Raw genomic sequence first — 20,172 nt, 5'->3', positions numbered from 1 at the left:
GACTTGATCGCCTTAGTGAGGCCTTTGAAGAGAGCCAAATAGAGGGGGGAAGTAATGACTGGGAAAAACACGAGGTTCAGGGCTGGGAAGGTGGCCCAGTGGTAGAGCCCTTGCCTTGCATGCCTGAGGCCCTGGGTTCGATTCCTCAGTACCACATAAGCAAAAAGAAAAAAAGCCAGAAATGGCACGGTGGCTCAAGTGGTAGAGCGCTAGCCTTGAGCTAAAATGCTGAGGGACAGCGCCCAGGCCCAGAGTTCAGGCCCCACGACCAGACCCCCCAGCCAACAACAACAACAAAAAAACACTAGGTTCATAGCCCACTGTGTTCTGCAGGAAAGTGACTGCCTGCAGACTGTGCTCAGCAGACTGACCACATGTGCCAAACAGATCCTGCTGGTCCCCTCTGCTGCCCAGCGCCAGGCCTTCCTCCTGCAGTTGCGCTTACAGTTCCTGGAGAAACGGTCTTCATGAGCAAGAGCTGCTGTACTGTAGAAAATCCTCTAAATCACTGTTAAACAATCACATTCCAGAAAGTCCACACTATTTTATTTATTTATTTATTTTTTGTCGGTCGTGGGGCTTGAACTCTGGGCCTGGGCGCTGTCCCTCAGCTCTTCAGCTCAAGGCTAGCGCTCTACCACTGGAGCTACAGCGCCACTTCCGGTTTTCTGGTGGTTTATTGGAGATAGGAGTCTCACCGTCTTTCCTGCCCGGGCTGGCTTTGAACTGCGATCCTCAGATCTCAGCCTCCTGAGTAGCTAGGATTACAGGCATGAGCCACCAGCGCCCGGCTGCACTTTATTTTATTTTTATTTTTAAAATTTTTATTGTTTGTTGTCAGTCATGGGGCCTGAAGCCACAGTGCCACTTCTGGCTTTTTCTGCTTATATAGTGCTGAGGAATCGAACCCAGGGCCTCATGCATGCAAGGCAAGGGCTCTACCACTGAGCCACCTTCCCAGCCCCTTTATTTTATTTTATTTATTTATTTTTTTGTCAGTCGTGGGGCTTGAACTCTGGGCCTGGGTGATGTCCCTCAGCTCTTCAGCTCAAGGCTTGTGTTCTACCACTTGAGCCACAGCGCCACTTCCGACTTTTTCTGTGTATGTGGTGCTGAGGAATTGAACTCAGGGCCTCGTGCATACAAGGCAAGCACTCTACCACTAAGCCACCTTCCCAGCCCAAGTCCACACTTTAGTGACCTGATTTGGTCTATTACTTCTTCGCTGTCATTCTCTGAATCCCTCTCATGAAGAACTCAGCTGTTTGGAGAACAGCTAAGTTAGCAGGTTAGGTAATTTGTGTGTTCTTGCTTGTTTGGCCTCCTAGAGCAACCTCCATACCTGGAAGTCCCAGAGCCACCATGTGCTTGCCCTCCTTGCCCTGTCTGTTGTCCTTGACCACTTCTAAAGGGCAGGACACGATTACCAGCCTTGCAGGGACAGGGTTTGGGAGGCTTAGGACACCGGCTTCAGGCTGTCACCTGCAAACATGGCCCTCAGCCCACCATACCCTTTAGACAGTGATTTGAAGCATTCCCTTTACTGTCTTGAAAAAAAGACAAAACTCAATATATGTTCTACCTACATACCAGCAGTACTTGTTTATAACATAAAGGAGAAAGAAAGGGCTGTGATTTGTGATGAACTCATTTTATTATGTAAGTGTTGGAGTTCAGCTCTCTGAGAGGCTGAGAAAGTGACAGGTGAAGCGTGTCTGGTGCCAGTGTTACGTGGGTGGTGGGATTTTTTTTCCCCTCCAGAACGATGAATAACTCTTGGCAGACTCCTGAGCACACTAGATACAGCCTCTTGTGATTATGTGGCAGGGCATTCCTGGGAAACAGTGTTGTGATCGGACATCTGTGTGTGGTTGGGTCCTGGCCGGTCACGGTGTAAAGTATCTGAGCGGCCTAAAACCTGACAGCCTTCCCACAGTTGCAAGATTCAGGAAAGTTCTTGTGGTACAGGAAATCGTATCCATGGTGGCCCAGCTGGTGTCACTGGCCCACACCTCCTGACAGGTTCTTTTTCTTTTTGTCAGTCGTGGGCCCTAAACTCAGCCTGAGTGCTGTTCCTCAGCTCTTCAGCTCAAGGCAAGTGCTCTACCACTTGAGCTACAGCGCCACTTCCAGTTTTCTGGTGGTTTATTGGAGATAGGAGTCTCACGGTCTTTCCTGCCCAGGCTGGATTTGAACCATGATCCCCAGATCTCAGCCTCCTGATTAGATAGGATGACAGGCGTGAGCCACCAGCGCCCGGCTTCCTGACAGGTTCTAAACAGCTGTGGGTGAATGGTGCCTGGCTAGCTGTGTGGGAGACGCTGCTCCTGTGGTGCTGTACACTTTAAAAATACTTTTAAATACTTGGGTTAAGTGAATTGCCATTCCTTAAAGAGACCCCTGTTAACATAAAGATACTTGAAGCCGGGCGCTGGTGGCTCAGGAGGCTGAGATCTGAGGATCACGGTTCAAAGCCAGCCCGGGCAGGAAAGACTATGAGACTCCTATCTCCAATAAAAACCACCAGAAAACCGGAAGTGGCGCTGTAGCTCAAGTGGTAGAGCGCTCACCTTGAGCTGAAGAGCTGAAGGACAGCGCCCAGGCCCAGAGTTCAAGCCCCATGACCGACAAAAAAAAAAAAAAAACCCATAAAGATACTTGAAAATACACATTAATCTATAAGGTCAGAGATAGATGATGAAGGAAGCAGATTTTTTTTTTTTTTTTTTGCCATGGCTGAGTGAGGCCACAGGGAGCTCTCTGAATTTGGCAGTAGAAAGACAGACTGTACTCAGAGCAGGTACTCAGAAGGCTACATGAGCCAAGCAAAGGACACACACAGGAGGCGTATTCTCTAGGAGAATGGAGCCATGGATGCCAGACACCACTGGGCACGGTGGAAAGTGGAAGCAAGGAGCTCACAATGGCCAAGCTAGGTCCTTCCTAAATGAGGGTGTCCTGGTGTCCAAGGCATAACCATCAGCCCCAAAGAAGAGGCCTTCAGACACACTGCTGCATGCAGACACATTGCTGCATAGCAGCCCCCACCTGTCAGGACAGCGCCGCAGCTTCCCGTGGCTGCTTCAGGTCCCCAGCGGGTAGGTAAGACCGCAGTGGGCAGACAAGACCCTCGGGACAGCTCTAGGCATCCAACTAATGGCATTACTGCAGATGCCCAGTCCAAGAACAAGGACACCCAGGCCCACAAAGCCTCTAGAAGTTAGAAATGAGTAAAAATACTTTAAAATACAGTAGATGGACTAAAGAAATGAAGTTGGGAACATTGGTTATAAAATAGAACCAAAAGACAAGACATATGGGGGAAGATTAGAAACCCGATGCTTGCCTCAGAGGTCACTCTAGCCAGTCTGTCAGGATGAGGGACAGGAGGCAGGCTTGGGGAGGGGGGAGCAGGAGAACACAAGGGTGCCATGTTCAGATAGAAGGGCATCTGAGCAAGGCTCTGAGGAGATGGGTCCAGCGACCGCAGGCGCAGAGCGCTGGGTAACCATGCCCTGTGAGCCCTTGGAGGAAGAGGAGGAGATCCTCTCTGAAGGAGGATCAGAGATCAGACTACACTGCTCCTGGGGCTGGGCAGGGCTTAGGGATGTGTGTGTGTGTGTGTGTGTGTGTGTTTATGTGTGTGAGTTGTATGTGCTAGTTCTGTGTCTTGAACCCAGGGCCTAGACACTGACCCTGAGTAGCTATGATTACAGCAGGCATGAGCCATGGTTTTTTGTTTGTTTTCTGCTGGACCTGGGCTCTGTCCTTGAGCCTCTCTGTGCTCAAAGCTAGCCCTCTACCACTTGAGGCATAGCTCCAGCTTTTTCTGTGTATGTGGTACTGAGGAATCAAACCCAGGGCTTCATGCATGCTAGGCAAGCACTCTACCACTGAGCCACCTTCCCAGCCCATCTCATGGATTTTTGAACAAGAAATTGTTGCTTGTATGGTAGACAAAATCAGTAACTCTAGTTAATGGCTTTGTTTGTCCTGAGTTGAGCAAGTGTTCTTATCTCCCTGCCTGAGTATCCCTGACTCCGATCGCACAATGACTGTGCTCGTATTTCTTGTTAGGTGTATTATGTTTGGGTCTGCAAAGAGGCAGCACTCTACTGGTGTCAGATGAGCAAGAAGGCCATTAGGAAATTTCTTTTCTTTTCTTTTTTTTTTTTTGGTCAGTCATGGGACCTGAACTCTGGGCCTGGGCGCTATCCCTCAGCTCTTCAGCTCAAGGCTAGCACTCTACTACATGAGCCATAGCACCATTTCTGGCATTTTCTGCTTATGTGGTGCTGAGGAATCTGGAACTGAGGGTTCCAGACTCAGCAGGTGGGCGGCTCGGTAGGTCCTTGGCACTTATCACAGCGGGAGTGTGTGTGTGTGTGTGTGTGTGTGTGTGTGTGATGCCAGTAATGGGTTTGAACTTCAGGCCTCACACTCTGCTCTTCTTGGGTCCATCTTTTTTTATTTCAATTGTTATTGTCATAAAAGTTACATAAATCAGGTAATGAGTACATTTATTTTTTTGTGCTGGTCCTGGGGTTTGAACTCACGGCCTGGGCACTGTCCCTGAGCTTCTTTTGCTAAGGCCACTTGAGCCACAGCTCTACTTCTGGCTTTTTCTGTGTATGTGGTGCTGAGGAACTGACCCAGGGCCTCATGCGTGCTAGGCAAGCGCTCTACCACTGAGCCACCTTCCCAGCCCGTTTACCCTTTGTTTCCTCCATTTCTGTGTCCCCCCTTACTCTCTCAAAGATAGATAAACAGGACAAAAAACAAAAACCTCACTCCCATTTCCTGGAGTTCGTTTTGCAAAGTGTTATCTGATTAGAGGCAGCCTAGGCCTTGTGCCCTTGTGACCGTCCCCTACGAGTCCCCTCCTTTGCGCTCACTGTGTGTGAGTGCTTACAGTCTTGTATTGCTCTGCTATTTTTTTTAACTCCCCTTGATAGTGTTTCTAGTGTATTCTAGTTGTGGATGTCTGGGAGCTATAGTGAGAGTTAAACTTTGAAGTAGGTCGGAGTAGGGGTGAGCTATCTTCCTCCAGGTGTGTGGGGCTCAGAGCCCTGAGGAAGGCTGGCACATCTTCACCTGCGCTCCTGCCCTGCCCTGCGGCTACCATGGGGAGTGGGCTGGGCTGGGCTGGGCTGGCCTTCAGTAGTGCAGCCTAGAGCTGCGTGAGCTGAGCGTTCCCCTCGGATCACCATGCCAGTGCCAGGAGCAGAGTCCCTGGGCGTCTGGTTGCTGACGGATGCCAAACCCTCTACTTGCTCACAGGGATCGACTACAAGACGACCACCATATTGCTGGATGGCCGGCGAGTCAAGCTGGAGCTCTGGTGAGTCCGTGGTGAGATGGTGCCGGGGAGCCGCGGGAGGAGACAGGACGGCTTTCTCCTTACTCTGTGTTTGTAGTAGCCATTTGAGCAGACCCTGCTCAAGTAGGAAGTGAGTTTTGCTCCATGACGAAAAGAGCAAAACATATAGGGTGTAAACATCTTTTGATACGGCCTGCTCCTTTTTGCCCCCAGTGCTTGCATGCCCCCCTCCCCTTCTCAGCCTGTTCCTGGGCTTCACATTAAGTAGCGTGGGGGAGGTGGCCTGAGTCTGAAATCTGAGTATTCAGGGTACTGAAGAAGGAGGGGTGAAAATTTGAGTCCAGCCTGGGCTATACAAGGACACCCCGCCTCAGAAAAATGAGGAGAACAAAAAGGAAAAAGAGCTTCAGCCGGGCGCCGGTGGCTCATACCTGTCACCCCAGCTACTCAGGAGGCTGAGATCTGAGGATCGCGGTTCAAAGCCAGCCTGGGCAGGAACATCCATGAAACTCTTTACACAGAAGTGGCGCTGTAGCTCCAGTGGTAGAGCGCTAGCCTTGAGCTGAAGAGCTGAGGGACAGCGCCCAGGCCCAGAGTTCAGGCCCCATGACTGACAAAAAAAAAGAAAAGAGCTTCAAGTGAGGACATGGGTTCTCCACAGTGTCCCTGGCTCCTGGGCCCATGTTTGGGGCTTGCTGCCTGTCTTTGTGGTGGCCTGGTGCTGGCCGGGTGTGGTCCTCGTGGTCAGCACAGCTGTGGCATAACCATCAGTTCCTGCGGTGGCCCGCCTCCCTTGGCCGCCCCAGAGTGTTCAGAGTAGCTAAAAGAAGAGAACAGGACAGAACTGAGCCTCTCATATGTACTCTGGAAGGGTCCCACAGCCATAGTCCCGCCTGACCCTCTCCTCTCCCTGTGTTTCAGGGACACGTCGGGCCAAGGGAGGTTCTGCACCATCTTCAGGTCCTACTCCAGGGGCGCCCAGGTAAGTCGAGCAGCACTCTGTTGTTTTTCTTTTTTTTGGTCCGCTCGTGGGGCCTGAACTCTGGGCCTGGGCGCTGTCCCTCAGCTCTTCAGCTCAAGGCGAGCGCTCTACCACTTGAGCCACAGCGCCACTTCCGGCTTTTTTCTATGTGGTGCTGAGGAATCGAACCCAGGGCCTCAGGCATGCAAGGCAAGCACTCTACCACTGAGCCACCTTCCCAGCCCCACTCTGTTGTTTTTCAAACGGATGCTTCTCTTGACTCTTCCTGAACGTGAGCTCCTGTCTGATCTAATTCTCCAAGTACTTAACTCCTTTCTCTGTAGCTTGCCGTGAGAGCCCCTCCTGGGTGAGAAGACCCATCCTCCGGTGGCCAGCTCTGGGTCTGGGAGCCCTGCCTCCCAGGCAGCCCGTGCGCGGGGACACTGGACTCCACAGTGTACTGCTTCCGCTCCACAGCCCTTGGACAGGCCGTTGCTCTCATGGCTGCTGTGGCCACTAACAATGCCACAAGTGCTGTGCTCTGCCCCTGGTTTGGCTGTGAGCTGTCAGAAATGCAGCTCATCTCTCCGCTTCACTAGGAAGCAAAGGTGGCTTTCCTGCGTCTGCCCAGGACCCTCGTGGGTGGACTTAGGAGCCTGCTGGGGCTGTGACTTTCTTTAGAGAAGGACAGGACTGTATCATATGTCAGCAGAACGGGGTTTTTAGGCCCCAGGCCCAAAGATTGCACATTTGATCTGTCTGCTCACATCCATATGCCAGCTAAAGAGGCGTGTCGTGAAGGCCAGAGAAAGGAGGTTTCGTACATGACAACCATGGTAATACAGCTTCAGTATATCTTCAGCCATCTTCAGAGTTGCAGACATTGGCCTCAGGTTGAATAGGATGAACTGGGTGCTGGAGATTTAAAAAAAAAAAAAAAAAGCACATTAAAACAGTCCTTGTCAAAAGTATGGCTTGGCTGCTCATTATTCTAGCTTTGTCCCTGGAGGTATTCTGGAGGGGTTGTGTTACTTTACCATTGGAACAGATCAGGGACACGTTACTTGATGGGTGGTCTCCTGGGCCTTTGAATGTCTCCTCCTCTTCCTCTTCATTCTCCTTCTACCAGTACTTCTTACCACTCTGTGTCTGACACCAGAGGTGAGGATGAGTTAAGAGAAAACCAGAGGATAAAACCTGGGTGGCCCACAGACCCAGGGCGTGGTGAGGAGCGATAGGACAAAGGGTGAAGCTGGTGCTGGTGGCTCATGCCTGATTAGAACTGAGGATCAAGGTTCAAAGCCGGCCCAAGTAGGAAAGCCCGTAAGACTTTTTTTGGCCGGCAGGTGGGGTGGGGGGTTGGTTGGTTGGTTATAGAGCTTTGAACTCAGGCCCTGAGCTCCTTTGCTCAAGGCTAACGCTCTACCACGTTTTGAGCCACAGCTTCACTTCCAGTTTTCTAGAATAATAATCTGGTTACTAATGGGAGCGTAGAGTAACAAAGCCTTGTACAGCCACCCATTCTACTGCGATGCGTCTCTGCACCCCCTGGTGGTGTGAACTGTCTATACAGGTCACATTTTTGTCACTCTCCTACTGTTCCCCCCCACCCCCCACCCAGTCCTGGGGCTTGAACTCAGGGCCTGGACACTTTCCCTGAGCTGCTTTTGCTCAAGGCTAGCATGCTACCACGAGCCACAGCCCCACTTCCAGTCTAATTTGTTTATATGAACCCAGGGCTTCATGCATGCTAGGCAAGCTCTCTACCACTGAGCCACATTCCCAGCCCTCTCCTACCTTTTTTAAGAACAAACAGGGCTGAGTCCTGTTTTGCTCATACCTGTAATCCTAGCTACTCAGAAAGTTGAGATCGGAGGATCACAGTTCAGAGCCAGCCCAATAAAAAAACTCTTTATCTCCATATAACCCATGAAAGCCAGAGCCAGAAGTGGAGGGAGGCGTGGCTCAAGTGATAGAGCCCAACCTTGAGCAAAAAAGCCAAGCTAGAGTGTGAGGCCTTGATTTTAAGCCTCAGTACCAGTAGTAAATAAATAATCCTAGCTAACTTGGAAGGCTGAGATCTGAGGATCATGGTTCAAAGCCAGCCTGGGCACAAATGTCTGTGAGACTCGAACCTCCAATTAACCACCAAAAAGCTTAAGCAGAGTTGTGGCTCAAGTGGTAGAGCACTAGCCTTGTACACAAAAACTCAGAGACAGTACCTAGGCCCAGAATTCAAGCCCCAGGACCAACATCCAAGAAAAAAAAATGACATAAATGATGGTGGTTCCTGAAGAAACAGCTATTAGCATAAGCTATCACCATAAGCAAGAAAGAAAAACACCTAGGCCTTTCCTGTCTGCTGCTTGTGTAAAATAAACTTCCTGTGCAATGTGTCGTATGTGTTTTTAATTTAAAATGTCACCATGCACGTAATGTGTGGGACCTGTATTTCTCATCTCACAGCTTACTTTGACTCTTTCTATGGTCATCGGCTGCACTTGTAAAGTACACTTTGCTTCTGACGTTGTTCTCTGTGGTACTGTAGATGGAACCAAGGGTCTCATTTATGCTGGGAACATGGTGTGCCTCTAAGCTATAGCCGAAGCTCCTTCTTAACCTTGGTAATCCACACAGGATGTTTACCTGATTCCTGCTGAGGATGGAACCTCTCGCACGCTAGGCAAATGGTCTGACGCTGAGTGTGCTTTGCTCTTACAAACATGCTGGGGTGGACAGAGGATGGATTGGCGCGCCCTCAAGTGTTCCTCAGAAGCCGACTGCTGGGGCTGGGAAGGTGGCTCAGTGGTAGAGCGCTTGCCTTGCATGCCTGAAGCCCTGGGTTCGATTCCTCAGCACCACATAAGCAAAAAGAAAAAAGCCGGAAGTGGCGCTGTGGCTCAAGTGGTAGGGCACTAGCCTTGAGCTGAAGAGCTGAGGGACAGTGCCCAGGCCCAGAGTTCAGACCCCACGACCAGACCGCCCCCAAAATAGAAGCAGATTGCTGTGCAGAGGGTGTGCTCAATGCTTTAGGTGGCACTGTCCCTCACTTCCTTCTCCTGGCAGAAGGAGAGCTTCTGTGTCCAACAGTGGGGCTCATTCCTGGGCGCATAGTCATTTGTTGTAAAGCTTGCCCAGCTCCTGGCACTCAGGTTCAAGTTGGTCAGCTCTTCTTAGAGGATCGGCCTCAGGTAGGGTTCACCACTGGCCTCTCCCAAGTTGCTGTCCGGTAATGAGCCAGGACTGCTGGCCATAGGTCTAGGGTCCAGGTAATTTCAACCTTTTGTTGTGTGTGAGTATTGGTGCTGTCTCTGAGCTTTTGGGCTCAAGGCTAGCACTCTGACAATTGAGCTACAGCTGAGCTTCCAGCTTTTTAGTGGCTACTTAGAGATAAACGTTTCTCAGCTCTTCTGCCCAGACTGTCTTTCTTTTTTTTGGGGGGGGGGTCCAGTCGTGGGGCCTGAACTCTGGGCCTGGCCACTGTCCCTCAGCTCTGCAGCTCAAGGCTAGCGCTCTACCACTTGAGCCACAGCGCCACTTCCAGCTTTTTTCTTATGTGGTGCTGAGGAATCGAACCCAGGGCCTTGAGCATGCAAGGCAAGTGCTCTACCACTGAGCCACCTTCCCAGCCCTGCCCAGACTGTCTTTAATCCGCGCTCCTCAGCTCCCAGCCTCCTGTGTTAGCTAGGATCACAGGTGTGAGCTGCTGGTGCCCTGTTCATTTTGACCTTTGTATTAGCAGGTCCTGGGGGCTGACCTTGGCTGGCTGTGTTTAGGAGACTGGCTTTAAGACTCCTCTTTTCCTGACTGATGTACAGAGGGCCCCCCCCTCCACTCTCAGCTGTGTGGGGATTTGTGGGACCTAGTGTTGCTCACTAGGTGGATTTTGACCCCTCAGCCACCTTTGAAGAAGTAGGCTGAGAGACCACAAACACTGTTGGTGTAACACTGTCTAGTGGCAGTGTTCTCAGTGGGTGTCTGGAGAGCTGTGGCAGTGTGGCTGCTAAGTATCCAGGGCACATGGAGACAGCCCAGAGCGGAGTAATGGGTCTCCAGGGTATGTGGCAGGAAGAACCCCCAGCAGGTCCTGCTCAGCCCAGCTCAGGGAGCCTCACAAAAACTGCTCCTGGAGTGACTTGACACCCTGCAGTACAAGTTTGCGGCCAGAAATCTCAGGGGTGCCTCCCGGGCCGAGTTCACTGACTGACTGTCAGGATACTTGGCTCCTGTCCTCTACCACCTTTCCTGTGCCCCTCACAGCCCTGTAGCCAGACCTGGGTAGGAGTTGCTTAGCTGTGTGGTATTTGACTAATTTCAGAATAATGACTGTGACAGCCTGGAGAATAAAGTTGAAAAGTTGGTTCTGCCCCTACTAAGTCCTCAGGAGAGGAGAGGTGCAGCGTTTGTGGGCTGGAATGGTCCACTCACTCCCCTCCCCTTCCCACTGACCATTGGTAGCAGGTGCATTTCTTACTTGCCTGTAATCCCTTTTTTTTTGGGGGGGGGTCTGGTCGTAGTGCCTGAACTCTGGGCCTGGGCGCTGTCCCTCAGCTCTTCAGCTCAAGGCTAGCACTATACACTGGAGCCACAGCGCCACTTCTGGCTTTTTTCTTTTTATGCTTGTGTGGTGCTGAGGAATTGAACCCAGGGCCTCATGTATACAAGGCAAGCGCTCTACCACTGAGCCACCTTCCCAGCCCCTTGCCTGTAATTTCTTAACCCCTGGGGTCTGCTGGGCCAGGTTCCCTGCCCTGTCCATGAACAGAGGTCTGTTGTGTCTAGCAAGTTCCCCCCAAGGACCCTGCTGTGGGTGACCTCTGTGCCTCTCGCTCCTCAGGGGATCCTCCTGGTGTACGACATCACTAACCGATGGTCCTTTGATGGGATTGACCGGTGGATCAAGGAGATTGATGAGGTAGGTGTGGGTCTGGGCCCTCCACGGGAAGGCACGAGGCCCAGCCATGCTTGGCAACCCGGCATAGGCCTGCCTGTGCCCCTTCAGCAGTGTGTGAGGCTCAGACTGCCCTCCCCGAGTCTGTCCCATCCTGGGATGCTCAGAGAGGACCCTACCTACTGTTGGGGGCGGGGTGGGGGCGCTGGGTTATCCCTGCTGAGTTCTGCACCCCGCCCCAAGCACGCACCTGGGGTCCCCCGGATCCTGGTCGGGAACCGACTGCACCTGGCCTTCAAGCGTCAAGTCCCAACAGAGCAGGCCCGTGCCTATGCCGAGAAGAACTGCATGACCTTCTTCGAAGTCAGCCCCCTGTGCAACTTCAACGTCATCGAGTCCTTCACGGAACTCTCCCGCATTGTGCTCATGAGGCATGGCATGGAGAAGATCTGGAGGCCCAATCGAGGTGAGTCTGGGTTCACCTTGTGCAGAGGGGCAGAGCTCTGAGCTCTGTGGGACAAACGTGGAGACCGGAGGGATGTTGGGGATAATGGAAGCAGAACGGCTCCTGGAAAGCAGCAGGCACTGTGGGCCGTGCCAAGCCCTAAGCCGTAAGGGGTGAGCTCTCTCCACGGTGCAGGGAGAGCCCAAGCTCCACACGCATACGTTCCTCCTTGTTCCAAAGACAGGGTTTTAGGCTGGGTGGTCACAGAAGCCCCTACGTGACATCGTACCGTATCCTATGCAGGTTCTTAATCGAAAATGTGCTTTTGACCTTGTGGTTCTACCTAGTACCAGTGCACGTGCACATGCGCATGTGTGCAATACACACATGCATACACAAAGAGCTGAGTGGCGGTGGCTCACCTACCCACACAGGGGACTGAGATCTGAGGGTCGAGGCTCAAAGCTGTCCCCAATTAACCACCAAAAAGCCACAAAGTGGAGTTATGGCTCAACTGGTGGTAGAGTGTCAGCGGAAAAAGTTCAGTGACAGCACCTAGGTCCTGAGTCCAAGCCCCAGCACCGGCACGTGTGTGCACATACGCACACACGAAAAACAAAGTGTTGTAAGCCCCTCCTCGGGAGCCCTGGCCTGCCACGTCCACAAGGGCTCATGCTACACTCTGCAGACCACCCACAGCCAGCCAGCGACTGCTGGCTGGACTGAGGTAAACGACTGCAGACATGACTCCAAAAGCTCATGAGCCACCTCCTCCCCGAGTCTTCTGCGGGTAGTCTCCCAGCAGCACTTTGCAGTGTGCTCCCCTCTAGGAAGAAGGCAGGGGAAGGGAGCCACCCCCGGACCCTCCCAGGAGGTGGAATAGCTGGGCATCCAGGTCCCCTGGGAGCCCCATCCGGGGCATCTGAGAGTTCTCTTTTGGTAGTCAGAGGGCTGTACACCCCTGAGCATCTCTGCTCGGGCCTCTCGGCCCCACGCCCCCTTCAGCCGTCTAACCCCCCCCGCCCGCCCCCGCACAGTTTTCAGCCTGCAAGACCTCTGCTGCCGTGCCATCGTCTCCTGCACCCCCGTCCACCTCATTGACAAGCTTCCGCTGCCAGTCACCATCAAGAGCCACCTCAAGTCCTTCTCGATGGCCAACGGCATGAACGCCGTCATGATGCACGGCCGCTCCTACTCCCTGGCCAGCGGGGCTGGGGGCAGCGCCAGCAAAGGCAACAGCCTCAAGAGGTCCAAGTCCACCCGCCCCCCTCAGAGCCCGCCTCAGAACTGCTCTCGCAGCAACTGCAAGATCTCCTAGCGGGACTGGTGGGCACCGCCCGTGCAGACTCTGGGAGCTCGTGCTGGGGCACTCCCGGTCGAGTGCTGGAAGGCTTGGCCACACAGCCCTGCCCAGGAAGCACCAGGCTTCCCACACCTGTGTCAGGTGAAAGGGGCGGTCCCATGGGAGATGACACCCCCCTCCCCCCCCCACACACACCCTGGGCAGAGGGGCCGCTGGTGCTACAGGGGCCCAGGTCTGAACTAGCCCGGATTCCAGGGCTACCTGGGCTCCGGCTGGGAGGAAGCCTGGCTCCCCCATTTATATGGAGAACGTTTCAGCGTTTTGTACATTTTTACAGACCTGTCAGGGAAGCCTGGGCGCAGCCGTGAGGGGGCTTGCGCTTGCACAGCCACGCCAGCTGTGGGGCTCGGGGCTGGGAGCAGTGAAGGAGGGGGTCAGCACCAAAGCTGGATGTTCTTTGGACTGGCATGCACCTCTCCTGGGGTGCTCAGAGGCCCTCTGGAAATAGAAGGGCCAGACACTGGTGGCCGAGACTCAGCTCAGCTTCCATGTCTGACCCAGGTGGCAAGTGTGCTGGGCCCAGGGAAGATGGATCCCCTGCAGCCCTCTCTGGATGATGTCACCCCCATACACCAGAGCTCCAGCAACTCCCAGGAGAGTGAGGGCGAGGGTGTGCCCTGGAGCCTCACTTCCGCCCCTTTCTGGTGCGCCCTTCTCCCCGATGCTTCCGGTGGTGTTTACTATATACAGACTAGCCCAGCACCTCCAGACTGAGCATGCAGAGCCATCTGCAGACCTTAAGTACTTGGTGGGCCGCAGCCTCAGCCACCCTGTGGGCCGCAGGGTTCCATCCCGAGTCCCTCCTCAGGGACCACCAGCCCAGCCCTGAGCTGGAGCTCACAGGGCCCGCCTGTGCCCGTCTTGAAGCCATGTACCGATCCTCCACAGGTCCCCATCTGCCTGGGGCAGCCCCCCCTCAGTGGGAATGTCACCCCTGACTTCACCCTGGCCTGGTAATGCAGCCCTTGGTCACACTGGTGCTCAACTCTACCTCCTGCCCTTGGGCCCCCCCCGCCACAGCAGGAGCCACAACCCAATTAGGGACTTCTCAGTGCAGATTTCCAGCAGTGGGCCCGCCATGAGTGCTAGCAGGGCACCCGGGTCTGTGGTGCTGGGAGATGAGTCAAGCCCCCACTGGAGGAAAGGCCGTGGGGACTGCCTGGCGAGCCCAGATGGCCTCCAAGCCCCCAGCATTGAGACTGCCCCGCACCTGTCCTGTTGCTGCCAGTAGAGCCCTTTTCTCTGGAATCATGAACAGAATCACTGAGACTTTGTTCTGAGGACCTGGACAGGCATGCCTGCGCATCAACACTACTTCCGCCGCTGTGGACTTGATTCCTGGACTCTTTGTACAGTAAATGTACTTCAGCTGTGACCTCTCTGGTTTGTATAAATCAGCCTCAGACTTCACCTGTCTGTGATGTGTTGTGTGGAGGTGGCGGTGGTGGTGGGGTAGCTTGTGGCGTACTCCGTCCGCCACAGGAGCCACACCGCTTCGTTCCTGCTAGACTGCTCCCCAGGTCCTGCGGACTCAGTCCTGTGGCTGGCTTTGCCGGCCGGCAGCTGGATTCTCATCGCTACCGAGGACCAAAGGGGCTGAGGTGGAGACTAGTCAGGAGCCACATGGCCTTTCTTAGGGTGTGGGCCTGGTTAGGCCAGGCCAGCCGCCCACCTCCCCATTCTGAGCAACTGTCACAGCCTGTCACAGACCCCTGTGAGCGAGCCCTGGGGTTGGCACCTAGAGCAGGAAAGCATTTGGAGGGGTGCGGGGGCTCTGTACGGCTCGGCTAAGGTGTGTATGGTGCTCAGAGGTCAGAGCTGAGTGAGGGACCTGCAGCTCGCACCCCAGGAACACAACGCGGGGCCTCCTGGCTCTCCGCTGCAGTGCACACTGCCCAAGCACCCCACCCTTCCATTCACCCACAGCCCCTTAAAAGGCGGGAGGCACTGGTGCCTGGAGGCCAGAGCTCGGGTCCACTCCGGCCAGACCAGGCTCTTATTACCTCAAGAGGTCAGCGGAAGGGTCATTCAGACATTTTCCATCCTGTTTCAGAGAAAAACACCCCCCTGGGACTGCAGAAGGCACAGAATGGTTTGGAAGGGCAGATTCCAGCCGGCCCTTTGTGCTGCCCCCAGCTTTGATCATTTGAGCTCTGCTGAGAGCTGTGCTCCCGCCCGCTCTGCCCTCCCCCCAGGGGGTGGTCTCTGGTCCAGCTGGAGATGGGCCGAGGAAGACAGGGAAAGACTCCTGTTCCCAAGAATTGTAGGGCGCGTGCTCCTTTGCGAACGCGCCCGGGCATCTGGCTTGGCCATCTCCTGGGACCTTCACGCCTGCCACGTCTGAGTGCTGGGCAGCATGGCAGATGAGCCATCTGTGCGTGTGGTCAGTCTCGTCTGTCTCTGTCCTGGGGCTCAAACTCGGTCTGGCCGCTATCCCTAGCTTTTGTGCTCAAGGCTAGTGCACTACCACTTAAGCCACAACTAGCTTGCAGGATTTGGGTGTTTTTTTTGAGGGGGAGGTAATTGGCAATAAGAGACTTGCCTGCTCAGGCTGGCTTCAAACTACAATACTCAGATCTCCTGAATAGCTAGGATTACAGGCATGAGCCACCAGCACCCGACCCCTTGCTGAACCGTCTTTTTCTACCCTAGAATGGCCCTAAGCTTCTTAATTTGGCAGGGGGGGGGGGAAGCACAGGCCAGTGGTCACTTGGGACTGTTTTGGGTGCCTGTCCACCACACTGGGTAAGATCCTAGCAGAGATCAGCCACTGTGGCCTCCTCCCTTTGTGGAGGAGACTTTGATCTTTGCCTGGCTCCGGCTTGTGGAGGGAGGGGCTCGAGTTACAGCATTTCCACCCCCCCTCCCCTGGCCAGAGCTGGCCCTTCCCCGCCCCTTGGTGACCCTTGTGGCCAGTAGCTCTGAGCTTCAGGGCCTCTGGCCCCTCCCCAGCCCTCCTTTCTCTCCCCCTGGTGCTGCCCAAGGCTCGGAAGCCACCCCACCCCCAGTGGCTGCGAGAGGGGCCAGGCTGAGGAGAGTGGAAAGACAGGCTCTGAGAGCTCTTGGCCCTAGATCCTGCCATTTGAGGGTGCAAGGAGGGAGCATCTGCTATAAACCCCAGACTTGGGGAGGGGAGGGGAGGGCTAAAGCAGGAACTGAGCCATCCGAGGAAAGGGAGGACCATCCAAGGCCGGCCGGCCGGGGCACCCGTCCAAGACCTGAGGGTGGATGCCTGCAGGGAGTCCCAGGTCTGTGGGGTCTGAGGGGCCAGCAGCCATATCCCCCGACCCCCTGCCCCGGGGTCCCCATGCCCTCCCCGCAGCTGCTCCTGCCTCTGCTGCTCATCACCGGCATCACCGGGCCCGCCTTGGTGGCCGGGCGGCTGCCAGAGCCTGGGAGCCACCCTGGTGTGTGCCCCAACCAGCTCAGCCCCCACCTGTGGGTAGACGCCCAGAGCACCTGTGAGCGCCAGTGCACCGGGGACCAGGTGAGCACGGGGCCTCAAGCCCAGCCCTTCCCTGGCGGGGGGCCCTTCCCAGGGGCCACTCCCTCCAGGTCTCGCCCTACCTCTATATGCCCCGTATGAAGGGTACAGGGGACACCACCGCCACCTATCTGAAGGACAGGCATTCCTTCATTCTCCTGGGTTTCCTCATCTCACCAAACCTCCCCTCCCCTGCCTGGACATGGCTCACTCCCACCAAACCTCCCCTCCCCTGCCTGGACATGGCTCACTCCCACCAAACCTCCCCTCCCCTGCCTGGACATGGCTCACTCTCACCAAACCTCCCCTCCCCTGCCTGGACATGGCTCACTCCCACCAAACCTCCCCTCCCCTGCCTGAGGCCACTCACTCTCAGAGGATGAGTGACCGCCAGCCCTTGGCCCGCCCCTGTACATGGCGCCCAGGCCGCCCCTGAGCCACGCCCCGGCTCCCACGGGGACAGCACACTCCTGGAGGAAGGCGTGTGGACACTGTAATGGCGGTGTGGCCAAGGCCTGCATCCAGATGTCCTGCCTGTGTGCCTTGGACACGATGCGTCCTGCGGGGTGACCAGGGTGCTTGGATGTGAGGATTTGACCAGGTGAATAGGGGTGGTCTCGAAGCTCCTACCGAGCAGGAAGCCGTGCTTCCAGGCCCGGCAAGAGGCAGCAGCAGGTTGCAGCCATGAGACAGGGTCTTCCCTCCTCTGTGCACCTGGGGAAGGGGCATGGCCAGGCCTGGGGGGGGAGGGGGACACGTGTGTGTGTGTGTGTGTGTGTGTGCTGGGAGGTGGCGGGGCATGGTGGTGTGTGTGTGTGTGTGTGTGTGCTGGGAGGTGGCGGGGCATGGTGGGGTGTGTGTGTGCTGGGAGGTGGCGGGGCATGGCGGAAGGTGTGTGTGTGTGTGTGTGCTGGGAGGTGGCGGGGCATGGCGGAAGGTGTGTGTGTGTGTGTGCGCACACGCACGCTGGGCAGTGGTGAAGGGGCAGGGCCAGGCCCCAGGCAGTGCTGGGAGTCAGGATGTCTGCTGAGCTGTCTGCGTCCCCCCAGGACTGTGTGGCCTCTGAGAAGTGCTGTACCAATGTGTGTGGGCTGCAGAGCTGCGTGGCCGCCCGCTTCCCTGACGGTGGCCTCCTGGCATCGGCGGCGGCGGCGGCCTCCTGCGAGGGCTTCCAGTGCCCGCAGCAGGGTGCTGACTGCGACATCTGGGGTGGGCAGCCTGTGTGCCGCTGCCGAGACCGCTGCGAGAAGGACCCCAGCTTCACCTGCGCCTCGGACGGCCTCACCTACTACAACCGCTGCTACATGGACGCCGAGGCCTGCCTCCACGGGCTCCGCCTGCACGTGGTGCCCTGCAAGCATGTCCTCAGCTGGCCGCCCAGCAGCCCCGGGCCGCCTGAGACCACCGCCCGCCCAACTCCTGAGGCCACCCTGATGCCACCTGCCCTGTACAGCAGTCCTTTACCGCAGGTGGTGCACGTGGGAGGCACGGCCAGCCTCCTCTGTGATGTCAGCGGCCAGCCACCGCCCACGGTGACCTGGGAGAAGCAGAGCCACCAGCGGGAGAACCTCATCATGCACCCCGACCAGATGTACGGCAACGTCGTGGTCACCAGCATCGGGCAGCTGGTACTCTACAACGCCCGGCCGGAGGATGCCGGCCTGTATACCTGCACCGCACGCAACGCGGCCGGGCTGCTGCGTGCCGACTTTCCCCTCTCTGTGGTGCAGCGTGCGCTGGCCAGGGACCGGGCTCCGGGAGTTCCAGCCCCGGCCCAGTGCCTGCCCGACACGCAGGCCTGCGCCAGCCTCTCCGCGCCCCACCGCGTCCTCTGGCACTTTGACCCTCCGAGGGGCAGCTGCATGACCTTCCCGGTCCTCGAATGCGACGGAGCCATGCAGGGCTTTGAGACGTATGAGGCCTGCCAGCAGGCCTGTGCCCGCAGCCCCGGAGACACCTGCCTGCTGCCCGCCGTGCAGGGGCCGTGCCAGGGCTGGGAACCACGCTGGGCCTACAGTCCACTGCTGCAGCAGTGTCACCCCTTCATGTATAGTGGGTGTGAGGGCAACAGCAACAACTTCGAGAGCCGGGAGAGCTGTGAGGAGGCCTGCCCGGTGCCGCGCAGGCCGCCTTGCAGGGCCTGTCGCCTCCAGAGCAAGCTGGCTCTGAGCCTGTGCCGCAGTGACTTTGCCATCGTGGGGCGGCTCACGGAGGTGCTGGAGGAGCCTGAGGCCGCAGGGGGCGTCGCCCGCGTGGCCCTCGACGATGTGCTCAAGGATGACAAGATGGGTCTCAAGTTCCTGGGCACCAGGTACCTGGAGGTGACCCTGAATGGTATGGACTGGTCCTGCCCCTGTCCCAATGTGACCGTGGGTGATGGGCCGCTGGTTATTATGGGTGAGGTGCGTGATGGTGTGGCTGTCCTGGATGCTGGCAGCTATGTCCGTGCTGCCAGTGAGAAGCGTATCAAGAAGATCATGGAGCTGCTGGAGAAGAGGACCTGTGATCTGCTCAATCGCTTCCAAGACTAGCCTTGCTTGCCAGCCTTACTCTCTTCCTTCTGAATAAAAACCTGCCCCTCACTGGTGGAACTCAAGGTCTGCTGGTGCTCTTCCATATGCCTCCACGCCTAGCCAGCTCGGGTCTGGTTGTCAGTTGGAGCTTTGGCTCCTGTCTGAGGTCACAAGATCCACAGCAGTCTCTCCAGGGACACAGATAGGGACCAAATCCATTCTGCCTCAGTAACTATCCCTGGGTTGTTCCTGCCCCAGGGACAAAGCCGGGACACTTGCAAGCCCTGACTGCACAGGCCACGCCCTCCCGTCCATCCACTCCCGTAAGGGGTGCCTGGAGACAGTGTGTGGTAGATGTCTACCGTTGGTCAACAGGAAATGCTTTATTCAAGGCCTACTGGGCCCAGGATCTTGGCAGCCCTAGGGCCACTGGCCAAGAGCCAGGTTACATGAGGCTGGTTATTCCCAAGGCCTGGCCCAGGGGGGCAAAGCCTGGGGTCTAGTCTATGCCCCACGGAGCCTTTAGCAGAGCTGCGGGATGAAGGAGAGGGTTACTCTTTCCGGAAAATCAGGCACTTGTTGTTGGCTGGCATGTCCACCTGAAGGAATGCTTTGCTGGAGTGGCCCTTGGTCCAGGGAGGATGCCGCCCCACCCCCAGTCCACCCTGCCTACCATCTTCTCCAGAAGCAGGCCATTAGCCTGGCCTAGCTCTTCCAAGACAGCTGTGTCCCGCAGCCCCCACTCGGGGTTCCTGCGGGGCGAGTGGGAAGGGGGTGCTTAGAAGCAAGGGGGTTGGGTGGGCACCCCCCCTCCCCTCTGAGCAGGCCCCTCCCGCCGGCCTCACCTGCTTCTGAGGGCCTGGTCAAAGTCCACATTGCTCTGGGGAAAGATCTGGCCGTTGACTGCAAAGGGCTGTGGGGCGGTGAGCGGTGAGCGCGGCCGTGGGTCCCACGTCCTGGGACCATTCCCCAGTGGGCCATGGGGCCAATTTCCAGGCTGGGTTTCTAGGAAGGGAAAGGTCACCCCCTCCCTGCCCCCAAGAAGGGGGAAGGCAAGGGCCGGCCGAGGGCCTGCGGGGCAGAGGGACCCGTTAGTGCGGAGCCTGCCTGGGCCCGAGTTGCGGGATAACTCACCCCATAGGCGATGAGCAGGGCACTGGGTTTGAGCAGGTGTCCAGCGGCTCTGAAAAGGCCC

General features: G+C 56.3%; 3 protein-coding genes across 3 annotated transcripts in view; 2 read left to right on the top strand and 1 right to left on the bottom strand.

The window, feature by feature from the left end:
• Positions 1 to 5,123: 5,123 nt before the first annotated feature.
• Positions 5,124 to 13,736, top strand: Rab40c (RAB40C, member RAS oncogene family). Its single transcript, XM_013011293.1, has 6 exons — positions 5,124 to 5,130; positions 5,281 to 5,341; positions 6,242 to 6,302; positions 11,119 to 11,196; positions 11,416 to 11,638; positions 12,655 to 13,736. The coding sequence occupies exons 1-6, from the start codon at positions 5,124 to 5,126 to the stop codon at positions 12,933 to 12,935; spliced, it is 711 nt and encodes a 236-aa protein (XP_012866747.1). The 3' UTR covers positions 12,936 to 13,736.
• Positions 13,737 to 16,287: 2,551 nt separating this feature from the next.
• Wfikkn1 (WAP, follistatin/kazal, immunoglobulin, kunitz and netrin domain containing 1) lies at positions 16,288 to 19,015 on the top strand. Its single transcript, XM_013011567.1, has 2 exons — positions 16,288 to 16,467; positions 17,514 to 19,015. Exons 1-2 carry the CDS (start codon positions 16,288 to 16,290, stop codon positions 18,993 to 18,995), a joined length of 1,662 nt encoding a protein of 553 aa, XP_012867021.1. The 3' UTR covers positions 18,996 to 19,015.
• A 321-nt stretch (positions 19,016 to 19,336) lies between these two features.
• LOC105981942 (chromosome unknown open reading frame, human C16orf13) overlaps positions 19,337 to 20,172 on the bottom strand; it is a 3,086-nt gene continuing 2,250 nt past the window's right edge. Inside the window, exons 2-5 of the mRNA XM_013011292.1 lie at positions 20,112 to 20,168; positions 19,823 to 19,890; positions 19,651 to 19,729; positions 19,337 to 19,576 (exon numbers count right to left, since the gene is read on the bottom strand). Of these exons, the coding sequence (XP_012866746.1) occupies positions 19,529 to 19,576; positions 19,651 to 19,729; positions 19,823 to 19,890; positions 20,112 to 20,168 (252 nt within the window). The 3' untranslated portion in view covers positions 19,337 to 19,528. The remainder of the gene's footprint in view (positions 19,577 to 19,650; positions 19,730 to 19,822; positions 19,891 to 20,111; positions 20,169 to 20,172) is intronic.

This window comes from Dipodomys ordii, unplaced genomic scaffold (genome assembly GCF_000151885.1).
Source record: "Dipodomys ordii isolate 6190 unplaced genomic scaffold, Dord_2.0 Scaffold14, whole genome shotgun sequence".
Taxonomy (NCBI): Eukaryota; Metazoa; Chordata; class Mammalia; order Rodentia; family Heteromyidae; genus Dipodomys; species Dipodomys ordii.
Note: the sequence above shows the minus strand (reverse complement) of the source record. Positions and strands in the feature narration are given on the sequence as shown.